At 51.3% G+C, this 14,640-nt stretch overlaps 4 protein-coding genes across 4 annotated transcripts in view; 2 read left to right on the top strand and 2 right to left on the bottom strand.

The window, feature by feature from the left end:
• ETH_00015430 (uncharacterized protein) lies at positions 1–1,481 on the top strand (the record flags this gene model as incomplete). The annotated part of the gene is made up of 3 exons (XM_013376050.1): positions 1–855; positions 1,001–1,064; positions 1,204–1,481. The coding sequence occupies 3 exons, from the start codon at positions 1–3 to the stop codon at positions 1,479–1,481; spliced, it is 1,197 nt and encodes a 398-aa protein (XP_013231504.1).
• A 1,088-nt stretch (positions 1,482–2,569) lies between these two features.
• Positions 2,570–4,819, bottom strand: ETH_00015425 (uncharacterized protein; the record flags this gene model as incomplete). The annotated part of the gene is made up of 8 exons (XM_013376049.1): positions 2,570–2,595; positions 2,811–2,885; positions 3,399–3,468; positions 3,601–3,630; positions 3,776–3,831; positions 3,980–4,052; positions 4,278–4,415; positions 4,625–4,819. The coding sequence occupies 8 exons, from the start codon at positions 4,817–4,819 to the stop codon at positions 2,570–2,572; spliced, it is 663 nt and encodes a 220-aa protein (XP_013231503.1).
• Positions 4,820–8,492: 3,673 nt separating this feature from the next.
• On the top strand, positions 8,493–8,861 carry ETH_00015420 (uncharacterized protein; the record flags this gene model as incomplete). Its single annotated transcript, XM_013376048.1, has 1 exon — positions 8,493–8,861. One exon carries the CDS (start codon positions 8,493–8,495, stop codon positions 8,859–8,861), a length of 369 nt encoding a protein of 122 aa, XP_013231502.1.
• A 3,662-nt stretch (positions 8,862–12,523) lies between these two features.
• The window catches only part of ETH_00015415 (uncharacterized protein), a gene marked incomplete at both ends in the record, with an annotated part of 5,327 nt that continues 3,210 nt past the window's right edge, over positions 12,524–14,640 (bottom strand). The window contains 4 exons of the mRNA XM_013376047.1: positions 12,524–12,740; positions 12,972–13,032; positions 13,237–13,298; positions 13,596–14,640. Coding sequence (XP_013231501.1) covers positions 12,524–12,740; positions 12,972–13,032; positions 13,237–13,298; positions 13,596–14,640 — 1,385 coding nt within the window. The remainder of the gene's footprint in view (positions 12,741–12,971; positions 13,033–13,236; positions 13,299–13,595) is intronic.

Raw genomic sequence — 14,640 nt, 5'->3', positions numbered from 1 at the left:
ATGATGGGCAGCTACCCCAACCTGCAGGGAGGTGCAACCCGCGACATGCAGCAGTACCCTCCAGTTTTCGGTTCCCCCATGCAGGATGGAGGAGGGGCTCCCTTCAGGGGCCCCCCTCCCATGGACAGCGGGTGTGGGCCGCAGGGGCCCCTGAGGGCACGGCGACCGGGGGCCCCTGGGGGGCCCCTCCCGGACGCACCCTCTCCTTTCATACTGCGAACTCCAAGAGCCATGCCGGGGCCCCCCATGCAGGGGCCCCCTCAAGATGTCCCTGGGCCGCCGCCTCCTCCAGACCCTTCTCGAGGACTCTGTGGAGTTTGGTATGGCAGGGGGCCCCCACCCCCGCCATTCCGGCATCCAGGAATGGGGGCCCCTGGGGGGCCGGGGGTTCCCGGGGCCCCCATGGCGGCTGCGGCTTTGAAGAAAAGGAAGGTGTCTGCGAACAAGGCGAAGGCAAAGAAGCAGAAGAAGCTGCAGCAGCAACAGCAGCAACAGCGCCAGCAGCAGACTCAGGACGTACTAGAGGATGAGAGCGGCGTCGGGCTGAATGAGGGGGACCCTGGATCAGCTCCTGCGGATCAGCAGCAGCTGCAGCAGCAGCAAGAGTTCGGAACAGGCGAGCAACAGGAGCGGCAGGACGGTGAGCAGCAGGAAGAAGAGGAGGATGAACAGCAGCAGCAACAGGAAGAACAGGAACAGCAACAACAGGGAGATGAAGACGGCGCTGCTGCTGGCGACTGGGAAAGAACAGCAGAACAGCAGTCGGCGTTGTCCGATTATTTCGCATCTAAGACGCAGGAATTTTTGTCCTCAGAAGCATATTTAGAGGGGTGGAGCAAGAAGGATCTGATTGAGGTATCGAAAGTATGCCCTTTGGTTTAGATTTCTATGAATTTTGTGTTGAGCGCTTTTTGCTGCCCCAGGCTCTGAGTTTTATATTTGGGTTGCGACCGGGACAAATGGAGTGCATCTTGACTTATTTTTGCCTTTGCTGCTGCAGTACTTCTACGATCAGTATCTGCAGCAGGACATGACTGCTGCAGAGGCTCTCGCCTCCGCTACATGTAAGAGGAGGCTTTGCTCATTTCCACTGTTGTTACCACGTTTTGTTTATTCTGCTGCTGCATAGAGAGTTACTGCAGCGGCTGTCGCTTGCTGTTCAACTTTTGCCATTACTGCGTCTGCTGATGCTGTCGCCCACAGCGTATGTTGAGAATCCTGAAGCTTACGGCTTAGTTGGGGGAGGATCTACGGATGATGCCGCAGCAGCAGATACAGCATCAGATGCAGCGGCAGACGCAGCAGCAGGGAGCGCAGCGGAAGATGCGGCAGCAGTAGCATCAGCACCAGAAGCAACAGAAAGCGCTGCAGGGATGGGAGATGCTGCAGGAGCAGAAGGTGCATTGGGAGAAGATGCTGCGGGAGTAGCAGAAGCTGCTCCTGCTGCTGCAGACGGGGCTGATGAGGATGGCAGTGCGTAGTGCGGCTTGTGTTCATCAGAAACGTACGCAGCAGCAGCAGCTGTTGCTGCAGGGGTCACCTTAACGAGGAAGTAAGTTGGAACTGGGGCCCCTTTTTCTGGTGAAGCCGAAAGGGCTGTTGACTCAATTTGAAGGGCCTCCCCCAAAAATGGTAGGGAGCCTCAATACAGCTCTTCACGGGCTGCCGTATTATGCGGTTGCATTGACAGCAAGAGCAGGGCTACGGGGGCTTCACACATTTCCTAATGGGGAGTGTCGAGCTCTCCGACTTTGTCTTTCATTATTTATTCGGGACTGCTCGAACGGCGTACAACGCATTTAGGGTCAAGAGTGTTTGATCTCTTGCCCGTAAAGAGAAGAGAAAGCAACTTTAAGCCGCGCACCGCAGGATGCGCAATAAGTAGCAAATGAGCTACTGACTCGCAACAGCTCAAGCGGCTGATGCGGAACCTCACGTAACAGCAGTTTCGTCAACAGCAGCAGTAGTCTATTGGTTGGTTTTGGCACGCAGTAACCGTCGTTACATTTAATCAAAGCTTTTGTTTCCACGGTCTAGGAAGTAGTTGAAGGGCAACAAAATGGAGAAGTTGTCCTGCTTTGCTGTAGTGTCTATGTCTGTGCGTCTGTGCTTCTCTGTGTCCCTGCCACCTTTGTTTGCTTGGTGCCCGGGGCTCCAAGCGTTCCTGTCTGTATTCTTTTGCTCTATCTACATCCGCCACAACTGTGTGTCGACCCTGAACAAATCGACTGTATTTATCAATGTCTTGATACGCACTGCGTTCACTGTTTGTGCACGCATCACATGCCCATAAAAAGGTGGAAGGCAGTTGTTCCTGGCGCGAAAAAAGGCCTCTGTGGTGTTTGGATTGCATGCACTGTAAATGCATGCAGAAAAGGTAGCCGCGTGAAGCGCCAAACACTTTGCACCAGCTGTTGCTGCTGCTCTAGGGCCACACAGCAGACAATCCTAAGTCATACTTCCTGCATACCTGCAGTGTCTTCATTTGTTCCTTCATGTGTACGGTGTCGACAATGGAGCGAATTCCACGGCAAACGTTATCCGACGCTGTCTCTGACCACTATTGTTTTCAGACAAGCGTATGATGCAGCTCAGCTGAACGGAAAGCAAAAAAGCAAAAAAAACGAAAATGAGACACGGGACTGTACGGTGACTCTAAAGCAGAGGCAAGGACAAACCCGTGACGCAGTACGGTGGGTGTACGTGACGATGGTAATATCTACACACTACTGTTGACGTTCCCCATATAGTGGATAAAGTGGTGCACATGAAAGAAATTCCAGCTGATATTTCTCAACGTTAAAACTTACCTCGGACAACAACATCCATACGGCCTTTGCCTGTGAACGAGAAAAGACTAAATCCCCTTTCAACAGTATCCCCGACTGTAAAGCACAAGACAATGCGGGCAACAACATTCACGAAACGAGGTAAGGCCTACAGGAGACAGAAGCGATACTTTTAAGCATGCACGAAAGAAAGGGGATTGGTAACCAGGCCGTAAAAGTGGAAGAAAAGTAGTGTAAACCGAAAAGAGAGAACCGATTAGGAACAAGTCCAAACGGAACGCGACAAACGAAAGTAATTGTGAATTCAGGTTAACGTGGCAGCACACGCGTACCGCGACAAGCACAACACACGCATTATGGGTAGACGGTGTGTACAGCAGGTACAAACGGGAAAGAGTACATGCACGCACAATGGCATGCAGATAATAACACCCAAAGTCGTGCAAAAACTACCATTCCTTCTTGCAAAGACGTCTACCAAAAACATAGCAGGGCCCCGCTGCAGTTAAAATTCCTCATGCACTGGGGTCTGAGTCCAACAGTAAAACAACATGTCTGTGCACCCGAAAAGAAACCTAATTTTCCCCAACCTTGGGCTAAAGTTCGTACCTGAATCCTGCGCGTCATTCACAGACCCGTTAATGGCTGCCTCGAGGTAAATGGCCGCTAATTCCGCCGTCTGAAGTGCCACGAACACGAACAAACAGGGCACGCAAATGATAGCACATGCTGCAGACACTGCCAATAAAACGTAGGGAAGTGTATTCGGATTCTCAGTGCTCCTACGTTCAAATGTGCCGTATGTGCTTACGTCCAAGTCGGGCCACTTTTCTCCTTCTTCCTGCAGCACATACAGACACACTACGGCTGGCTACAACTATCATTACAGCCGTTACGAGAAACAGGAAATGACACCGCGAGGGTGTTACTCCTAAGAGTTTCTAAAAGTTCTTACGGGCCCACCCGCAAAAGAGGCAGTTACCCACCTTCAATCGAACCTGAACGTGCAGGCGGAGCCCTTGGTACTCAGACACGAAGGTGTCTGCAGAAAGTGCATGCACTCTTGAGTTAAATCTGTGTTGCAGTTTTTGTCAACTTTTCAAACACAAAAAGAGGTGGCCAGTTCTATCGAGAGCTTGTGTCCAGTGAACCAAAGATACAGCAGTATAGGACGAAGCTGATGAGCTCACGAGCACGGTAGCCTCTCCAATTCCGTCCATAGTTGCCCACGAAGTGCAACACCTCCTGCAGCATCTCTCGCATCTGAGCCCAAAAAACAGTCACAACATTACAAGAATGATTGCAGTTGCTTTAACAGAAGAAAATGTTCTTTGCCAGAGGTTGGAGCAGCACGAGGACAACAACGCAGCGAACTCCCAGGATACCCAACAGGCTCCAAAAATCCAATGAACTTCCTTCTGCTGAGTTTATTGGAGCACCACTTCTATAGGAGTTCTACAACAGTGACCCCCCCTTCACGCGCCTCACAGCTGGATTGTGTATCTTTGGAAACGAATAGAGGGTCTTAAAAGAATCGGAGGCTTCCCCCTCGTCTACCAAACTCTGGGAGTCGGCCTCGTCCTCACTGCCTGAGGACATCGACATATGAGATGGGACACTGAAGGCCTGCGCGGAGAGGACAACAAACAAGCAGGCATCTAGTTCTGTGGAACTGTTCACAAGGAATACGGACGTATTGCCAGGAGCGCCACTGGCAATACAAAGACAGAGGACAGAGGATCACATTTGTATGTTTTTTACTGAATTGCAGAAGACTGCTCCGGCCAGACGCCTGGTAAGCGAGAAATGTTCAAATACTGGATAGAGCGCCATACCAGGTTAAGGGCCCTGCGCAGCACAGAGAACATGACTACCGAGAGGGCCACAACAAGAAGAGAAGAAATATGTCTTGTCTGCCTTCGCTCTCGAAGGCGCAGTTCTGCTTCGCCTCTCCATCTGTGGACACGACCATCAACCGGCGCTTCTTGAGGTTCCCCCAGTACAGGGCCCATGGGCGCCGTCTGCTCCATTGCTGCTCAAATATATGCCAGGTATTTTACTGGAAAAATGAAATAACTGTTAACATCAGATGGCGCTGGGGGATGACGCAGTAGACAGACTGGAGGTGAGGTGGTCCAGCGAACTGGCAAAGCAGCGCCCCCTTGCAACGGTGAGACCGTCCAGTTGAATAAAAGCCCGAAGTAAAAATGTAGGACAAAATTCAGATGTATACTTCACTCTAATAACCGTAGAGTCACTTGATACACCCTGAAGCGGATAGCAGGCAGCTGCTGGTGCACTTGTTCACCTCCAGTTGCTCGAGACTCCCGCAGCTGCCCGGTCTCCAACTGCAAAAGGCCAGTCGTTCCCTAGATCAGCAACCTCAAGAAATAAAAGTCTCCTGAAGCTGCAAAATAACGAGCAATCTTTCAAAGGGTTCTTAATGAAAGCTCCCGCAAAGACAAGGCAATGAGGTCAAGCCTCAGCTACTGTCCACTCAGCCCCCCGTTCAGGGCTGGTAGTTATGCTGGCACGGAGAAGCATGACTCCAGGAATAACTTGCGCAACATGGACCTGTCTGTCTTTGCGTGTCAATATTTTCTGCTTCCATTTCGAACCGCGTTTGAGTTGACGAGGCGCCCAGGCTGTGATATCGATGACCCCACAAGTGGAGAGGCACAAGCTGTCCTCTTGGTTATACGCTAATAACTGTGTGGGCAGTTCCCTTCATCATGAAGTAACAATTAGCCAGTAGCTATTTTGCTGTTAATCTGCTGTGTAGTGAGGCTGCGTCGCAGACCAGGGTGCACAGAAAGAGCTGACTCGAATTTGACTCACCGGTGCACAGCTTAGCTGTAGATTTTTGCACGTTAGAGGGACGAATTGCCTTTATCATTACGACTAGCACAGTAAAGAAAACGAAATGAACTAGAAAACTCAAGGAACAGCTTGCTGCGTGCTGGGGGGAAGACAGGAAACGGCAGCGGGATCGCGGGAAGCAGGTAAGACTCGGTGGTCCTGTTCTCTATAGCCACAGATAGAGTAGTGAGAGCAAATCCTTTTTGAGTAGCAATGCAGAAGTTTATGGCGAGCAAAGCAAAAGTAGGCAGGCACGGGCGCTTAAAAACAGGCTGCAAGCTCTGCGGCCTGAAAAAAGGCTGAACACCGCCGCCCTTTGCCAAAATGCAGACTGATTAAATAAGAGCTTGCAGAAAACAAGCCAAGCGCACAAAAGCCATTGAATCGGAGTCTGGACCGGTCTGCACTGACGGGTGCTGCAGCTTGGCGCACAGTGCCGGCAGTTGCAGTTGCTGCAGAGGACCCTGTGTACAAACTGTCCAGCCATAAGCCCCCTTGCAGCATCCTAGAAGCAGCAAAGTGGCGGATTCTCCATGTAAAAGCAGGAATCGAACCTGTATCTGTCTGGTAGCCAAACCTAAGCTAACCTCTCCAAGGCGCAAAAAAACGAGCCGCCGCAGAATGACCCGAAGGAATGGGCTGAGTTTCTGGCGTCGGAAATATGGGGGTACGCATAAAAGAGCTCAATGAAGTGGAATGCCCCTGCTCAGGAGAAAAGTGCAAAGCGCAGTACAACTGCCGTGTCTCGAAGGGGAGGGCGGCAGGAAAAAGCAAAAGACGTCTTCTCCTCGCCATGCACATTTTGGCCCCCGCTGCATCCTCGCTCTTCGATGGGCTGAAACGAAAATGTCTTAGCCCCCATCTTGCTTGCTCAGAAACCTCGAAGGCGCATGAAACAGGTCCACAGTTGTCTGAGCTCGCGCAGAAACAGCTGTAAGCGCAGTAGAGCTTTCCCACAGCGGGTCATACGTAAAACTCAACTTCTTCTCCTTCTGCTCTTGACGGGAACCAGGGCTTTTCAGCTGAGGAGAAAAACACAAAGATACAATGCCACTTGCCAGTGAGCAACAAGCCTTCGGTTTATTGCCTCTCGCGCAACGAAATTACTCCATAACCCATAATTATGCGTAGTGCACCATTTCGTGTACGTCAAGTATTTCAAAAACGTCGTGTCGGAGCAAGGACACTGAGGGTACACGACCAGAGTTTGAGTGCTGGAACTCAAACACTTCACTGCTGCAAGCGAGTGAACATCCCGAAATAAGCATTGAAGAGCAAGCATGAGCTGAGGTCCCAAAGGGCGGATTGGAGCACACAGCTAAAGACTAAACAAAGAGAGGCAAACCATCTGGCAACGCAAAGCAAAAGAAGCTACAACCTGCATCCCGCTCTGCATCTCGCAACTTCCAACCTGTACTACACTGGCTTACGCCGAAATCTAAAGTACGATTACAAGCAGTCCAGTTTACTGCAATTAAGACTCACCAACAACTGTTACAGTTACTCTGCCCCTTTCCCCCCAAGGGTATGTTAAACCAATACTGCACGTGCGTGCCATGCTCTCTCCATCTGCAGAGGATGTGCAACACAAATATATTCAGTCAGCCTTATTATTAATACCATTGTTACACACTATTCTGTTTTATTACACGAATCGAAGTAATATACAACACCGTGGTCAGCAAAAGTATGAAATAATGAATGACCAGCGTTCAAAGCATTCGCCCGCTGTAGTAACAAGAACGAACACGTGAAGCATAGCAGCTAGCGTTCGTCGCTTTGAACAATTTCTAACTTGTTCGAAGAATGCAGATGATCGCTGAAGCCTTTTTAAATGATTTGGTGACACCATCAGCAACCTCGGGATGGGCGCTCCTTACACGCGCTGTGCACCGCGTCGGAAGAAGCAAGAAGGACCGCCCTTTGTAGACGTCTTCCCAGCTTTTCTAATGCCTGCATATATTGTGGAGCAAAAAGGAACTTTAACTGCAAAAGAAAAGCGACACTCTGGTAATTGCGACATTCAAGCAGAGCCGCTACCTATTTTAAGTACTTTACCCTTCTCCGCGGCCAGCTGGGCGTGACTCCCTGAAATGAAAAAATCATACAAAAAGCGAATTATCTGCGAAAAGCACAAAGTCTGGCATAACACCAAGTCCCAACCCAACATTGGGCTTATGCAGAACCCACGAGAAGTGGAACTCACATCGTGTTCAACAAAAATCCTCAGAAACACTCCTGCATACGTAGTTCCAAAAACGCGTGCATATGGTCCTGTAAAGTGCAGCAACATAATCACATCATGGGCAAGGGCCGGATGAGGTCCCTCAAGCCCCAAAGCGTAACCCCTCAGAACCCAAGTCCAGAAAGCTCTCCCAATGGAGGTAGCAGAGCTTCACTTACCCACACTTCTTGGTCCTGAATAGCTTCGCATGTCGCAAATATGCGTCAGAACGCTCTGAAGAACATGCTTTGCCCCGCCATTTGCCTGAGCAGCGTAGACTCGCGCTCATAGCCTGACGACTTTCAGCCCCAGCAGTCTATCCCTAGCCTTTTGACGTCAAAGATAAACGGTCTCAAATTCATTAGAGCCTAGAAGTGGATAAAAGACAGAAGGGACAAAACTGAGCCGTGCGTGCGCGCACTGCTTACCCCGCTGCCTAGGATTTCGGGGAAGTCAAAGAAGGAACTTGGACTAGCTGGGACATGCCCAGAGGGTACAGGCACCTGAGAACGTGCAGCGCCAAGCTGATTTTCCGATGGGGGCTCTGCTGAGGCTGAGGAATTCCCAGGGTTCGTTGTGTCTTCGGCCATAGCGCACAGATCCCTGAGGCTTGGCCACTGATGATTAGACTGCATATTCCACAGCTCACACAGAAACGCAGCAGCACCAATGAGCCAGTAAGGACACAACAAATCCAGTCCGACGCCGGAGAGGCAGCAGCAGCAATAACAGCATCAATGGGGGTTGCAGCTGTTGCTGTTTTAACAGCAGGGGCTACATCGTTATCTTATGGTTGGGCTGTTAACGCTTCCGGGCTCACGCCATTTGCCAGTTTTCTCCCTGTACTCTTCCTCGAGCCACGGATTTGCACATTGCACCTCGTTATAAGGAAGAATACCACAGTGGCAATGATGAATGAGGAGAGAGCGACCGCCACCAGCGGGCGCTCACTGGTCTTTTGGGGAGAAGTGCTGTTTTTCAAGTTGTAGATCGAGTTGCTGCTGTGTTCATTTGATGCTATGTGACATTCATCAACAGTAGAAGCCGAGGAACGCATCTTTTCAAAAGCTTTCTTCTCCGGTCTTGCTGCCGGAGCAAATGTGTAGGAAGGAAGGATGACCTCAGAGCTCACGCACAGTCGGCGACAGCTCACCTGCAGTGTGAAGGAATGAAACAACGGAATTACATGAATGACTTTTTAATATATTAAGAAAAAGAACATGTTGACTTTTGCTGTACGGGGCCTAGGCGCGCCGGTGAACAGAAGTCGTAGTTGCCATGTCTCGTGTGAGAGCCAGTCACAACTCCCCTCGTTTGGGGCCCCAAGCACTCTTTTGCGTGTTGCTGGCTGTCTGCATTATGTAAATTAATATGAATCAACGCGCAAGAATTGCTAACGGGTGTCTTTCGAGCTTGACAGCACTCTGGGCCTTCCAAAGTAATGCCGAAATCACAATTCGGCTTCAGATCTTGTTGCACGCTGTGAGCTACCGACAACTGTGCCCAACCCAACAATAAAAGTTCTCTTGGGAATTATGATCTAAAACAGACTGCGGCGTTTGGGCCTGTGTGTTTACCTGATTTCTTGCGGTGAATCAAGAAGTAGTTACTTGTGGCGGGCTCGTCGAAAGAGACCTTGTGGTTCTAGCGAGCACTGAGGTCTTGTTTCTCTCAAACGTCTCTGTTATTTTCAATATATAAAATAACTTGCCCGCCAAGTTTAGGACACGAACTTATTCGACAAATAAATGGCAGTCGCCACAGAGAACCAGCGAGATCCGCCGTATGTATTGCTGAGGACAGCAATAAGCCTGTAACTTCCGCCGTGACAAAGCGAATGCTATAAATAAAAACATTTGTGCAGATCTAAAGATTAATGTCGCAGAGAGACAATGGCATGAGGCATGGGACTCGCTAGGCAGCTGCAGCCACGTCTAGTACTGTTGAGTAGGAAAGCGCTTTTGCTGTCCATTAGTAAAAGGACGCATTCTTTTGGGATTTCTTCTGTTCATTTCTAGAAAGAGGCCTTTTTTATGGGCTCTGAAAACGAAATTTCGCTGTTGTGAACGTTGTGGGTGGGAATGGGTGCGATTTCTGCCAACACCTCTCTCAAGAGCTGTGCCATTAATTAATTCTGGGGATTTTGAACTTGCTCCGACATCCTACTGAAGCATATTCCTTGACAGCCTTTTTTTACCTTAATTAATGAAGAATGAAGAAATTTATTTCCCTCCCAAGGTAACAATAGCTCAGTCTCCCAACAGTGCTAGTAGGTCCTGCAAGTCTAATCCCTAGAAACGCTTTCACCGCATATTTTATGCTACTCCCATCTCCGATTGGGCGTGAGAGCTTTTTTTCATTGCTCTAAAGCTTTTATTAATCACACTCTTTCACTTAGTCTCCCGCACCATGGTGTGTTACGGAATTGTTGCATCCCTGAGGAGCAAAAGATTGGAGCAAAGGGTGAGACAGCGAATGCGGCAGCAGATGAACAAACAAGAAAGAGGCAGCAAAGATCAGGAGAAGAAGGACGGAAGAGGACAAATATGAGGAGGAAATGGAAGGCGATGGCGCAAAAGGAGGCAAGAGGACACACTAGGAGTTAAGCAGAGAAGAAGCAGAAGATACAAGTTAAAAAGCAAAAAAAAGGACTGTAAACGCGGGGATGCACAAAACGTGATTCGCTTAGAAACGGGGTTCAGCTCTTCTTCACTGCTCAGGAAGCATCTTCTTCGAAGGACATCATTTTGCTGCTCCAACCATGTAGCCTGGGCTCAAAGAGGAAAGAGCGGGTCTAAATACTTTGCTCATTATGGAGAAGGAATGCTTAATCAAAAGGAAAAACAACTGTGTCTGCTCCCCGGATAAAGCTGCTGCCCATGTTCCTCCATGAACGAAAGCTCAACAACTTCCTTTGCGAGGCGCTCTAAGAGGATATACATCAGGGAAATAGGCTGCCTTTCATTTAGGGAAACGTAGCGGAAAGATCCAGCTTGGCAGCTGGACCTGCAATGAAACCGACAGCTGTCCTGCAGCGTCCATTTCCTGCTTGAGCTACAACGGGCCGACCTGGGAAAACCTCATCACACATCAGATTAGAAACACGCTACAAAGAAGTAGAAGACATGGTTCTTAGACTTTTGTAATTGCTTCTGCTGCTTGCTCCAAAACCGCTTTGAGGGGAAAGTAAATTCTTCTTCCGAGAGAAACTGCCGTGCCAACTGAGGCAAGCATGACGCGGCAAGCATGACGCGGAAAAAGGTAACAGTTTACATCTCTGCAGCAGCGCGACACTTTGTTCAATACGCCTGAGATAGACGCAGGCAAACTAACTGGCTGGTTTCTTCGGCTCCCTTCCCCTCCAGTAAGGATCCTAGGGGATCTCTGATGGCTTGTTTATTCAAGTTGGAGGTTGCGCCCACCTCGATCTTCAGAAGATTAAGCTTTTTCAGGAAGTTTAATTTGTTGAGTATGCATCTGGCAAATCCCTGCACGCCTCTTTGTTCCCCTATAAAGTTATGCAGCATGCTTGCAGGCGAGCTTAAGTTCTATAATTTGCCAGCGAATACGATGAAGGTTTGATAATGTCTTTGGATGATACCACTTAAAGCTAGTCTTCGTGGAACTTCATCTCTCTTGAATTCTTGATGCCGATCCGGCGTGCCATTTGAAAAAGTTGTAGCAACTTGCCTCTTTCGCATTTTGCAGTTTCTGAATCGCGCCCAGCTGATCCCACTGCAGGCGAACTACAAGTCCGGTAGCCTCGAAATTCGCTTTTTTTGTTTCTGATCTCAACTGTGCATAAATTCCTTTTTTTTCTTAAAGGAATGCCGCGGCCTTTTAAGGCATATTTCCGCTAAGTCGGTGTAGGGAGGAAGGAGGTCCAATGCCAGCACTGCAGCCCACTCCTTAGCTGCTGCCACAACATATGATTTGCATGACCTGTGATATTCTGGCGAATTCTAGGGAACTGGGCTTCATGCGCGAAAATCCGAAAATTATTTTGATGAAGCGGCCGAGGGCAGTTCAGACAGCATCGCGTTGAAGTTGAAATGCAGATTTTGGAGGATACCGGGTGAAAAAAGTCCGAACTACCATAGTTACGAGGATCACCTAACCGTCTGCATACTTTGAGCTGCTAACGAATGCCTAATGGGATTGTGCTGCTGTAAGCAGCAGTGAAAACGTGAAAAGTCTGTGCATCCCGCTCACAAAGGGTTCAGAGGTCTTTGGCCGGTTTAAAGGATATCTTGCACACTGTTGCATTTGTGACAGCCATACTGATTGCAAAAGCTGAAATTCGGCAAAGCTAAGCTGTTGTTCAAGATAGGGTTTCTCAACGCAGTACAGTTTCCCTGTGGGCAGGTGTGTGCAGGGGATTCAGACAGAGCTAGAAGTAACTTATGAGCCCTTAAGCTTGGAGAGAAGTTGAAAGCATTTTTTTGTGAGGCCCGCAGCGAGCCTCCGGCGCTGTAGGGCCCTCTAGGGCCCCGCGGAGCCCTGCAGGACCTTCTGGGGCCCCCTGATTTCCCCAAAAATACAGGGCCCTAAAGAGCCCTCAGGGGTCCCCTGAATGCCCCTGAAGGCTCTTTGGGGGCCTCCTCAAGGCCCGTGGAAGGCTCTGGGGGGCCTCAGGGGCCCTTAAGGGCCTTCAGGGGCCGGTGAATACCCAGGGGCCGTCCGGCTGCTGCCGCACGACGTGGCCGTGCAGCAAAAGGTTCTGCCACTTGTCCTTGAGCTGCGAGTTGCGGCGGCTGCCCAGAACGGCCCCATAACACTTCTCTATTTGCCGCCAGCTGCCCACGCCCAGGTGGTTCACAGCCTCCACAAAGGCTGCTGTCTCGGCGGGGGACCAGCGGCTCCGGGCCCTGCAGCAAACGCAACAGACCAGTGGACCACTGCAGCGCAACACCAGCTACTGGCCAGGCAGAGGCGAACCACTGGACCACTTCAGCTCCGCAAAGGCCCTAAAGAAGCTGCGTAGGCGCCTCGTAGCGACGGCCTGGGCACTGGGGCCTAGCTGCATATTTCAGTCACAGTTGAACACGCTGGTGCTGCTGCTGCTGCTGCTGCAGCGGCTGCTGTTGCTGCATACTCACCGTTTGCCCTGGGTACTCGAAAGGTCGTCGTGGGGTCTTTGATGTTTCACTCTTCCATCCACTGAAGCAGCACAGCAGCAACCGAAGCAGCAGCAAAGGCCACACTAAAGCATTTGACTGTAGCTGCGTGCGCCCTCAGCTACTGTTGCTTCTGCTGCAGCTTCTGCTGCACTTCTGCTGCTCTTGCTACTGCTGCTGCAGCTGCTGCTGCACTTGATAGATATACAGGCACTTGGCTTTAAGGAACTCGTGACAGAAAACCTACGGCACGAATGGCGGTCGCCCCCGTGGTTGCTGTATCGCTGCTGCTGCTTCGCGGGCCCATCTCTGCAGCAGCAGCAAGCAGCAGCAAACAGCAGCAAACACCAGCAAGCAGCAGGAGACACACAGTTACCCGCCCCAGGTCCTCAAGAGCAGCAGCAAAGCTGGGAAAATAGACTAAAAGAGCAGCAGCTTCTAAGAGGGAAGGAAATTGCAGAGCCACAGAAAAGGCTAGAGAGGAAACGCACGTGAGCGAAGAAGCAGCAGCAGCAGCAAACAAACAGAGGCAGCAGCAGCAGCAAACGAACAGAGGTAGCAGCAGCAGCAGCAGCAGCAGCAGCAGGCGCTGAGCTGGGGCCTCACTCGTCGGCGGCGGCGGCTGCCTCTCCACCTCTCAATAGGCTCCACTGCTGCTGCAGCGACGGTTGCTGCTGCTGCTGCTGCAACGTTTCCAGCTGCTTTGGCTGCTCGTGCTGCTGCTGCTGCTGCAGCCGGTAAGAAGAGTCCGCCCGAACCTGGCAGGAAGCACGGCTCTTCCCATCAGCAATGGGGCCCGTGAACAGGCCCCTGCTGGGGGCCCCCGGGGGCCCCCCACTGCCAGCTGCTGCTGCTGCTGCAGCAGCTGGCCGGCGCACCCACGGCAGCTCTCTTCGGACAGCAAAGGGACCTTGAGGTGTCTCCGAAGGGCCCCTGGGGGGCCCACCTCTTGCATCGGCCTGTGGAGCCCGTCCTTCTTCTGCTTCTTCCGGTGGCGCTGCAACTGCAGCTGCTGCTGCTGCTGCTGCTGGTTGCTGTGTCACTGCAGCTGCTGCAGCCTTTCTCTTGCTGGCTTCCCTGTAAGCTATTTGGGCGGCAAGCGCTGCGGGTAAGTGGCAGGCTTTGCTCTGCTGCAGCTGCAGTGCCGCAGCCTCCTGCTGCTGTTGCTGCTGCAGCTGCTGCTGCTGCACCAGAAGCTGCTGCTGCTGCTGCTGTTGCAACTGCTGCTGCAGCAGCATTTCCACCTGCGTGCGCTGAGAAGCCCACGTCGCGTGCCACAGCAGCAAATGGGGAGGCGGCAGCGCACGGCATGCCTCCTTCACAAATTCACATATTTGCTGCTGCACTGCAGCAGCAGTTACATGCAGCGGCTGCTGCTTGGAATCTCTGGCAGAGGGCGCCGGCGTTTCTGGGCTAGATGCAGCAGCAGGCGGTGCCGATTCGGCAGCTGCTGCTGTTGCTGCTGTTGCTGCGGTTGTTGCAGCTGGTGCAGGTGTTGCGGGATCTGTATCTGGCGCTGCAGCTGCTGCCGTTTTTGTGTCCGCTTGTTTCGGTGCTGCCGTTGCTGTCTTTGTTTCTGCTGCTGCTGCTGCCTCCGTTCGTGCTGCTGCTGCCGGCAGCTCTGCTGCTGCTGCTGCTGCTGCTGCTGCTG

Source organism: Eimeria tenella, genomic scaffold, assembly GCF_000499545.2.
Source record: "Eimeria tenella Houghton genomic scaffold, Eth_scaff31, whole genome shotgun sequence".
Taxonomy (NCBI): domain Eukaryota; phylum Apicomplexa; class Conoidasida; order Eucoccidiorida; family Eimeriidae; genus Eimeria; species Eimeria tenella.
Note: the sequence above shows the minus strand (reverse complement) of the source record. Positions and strands in the feature narration are given on the sequence as shown.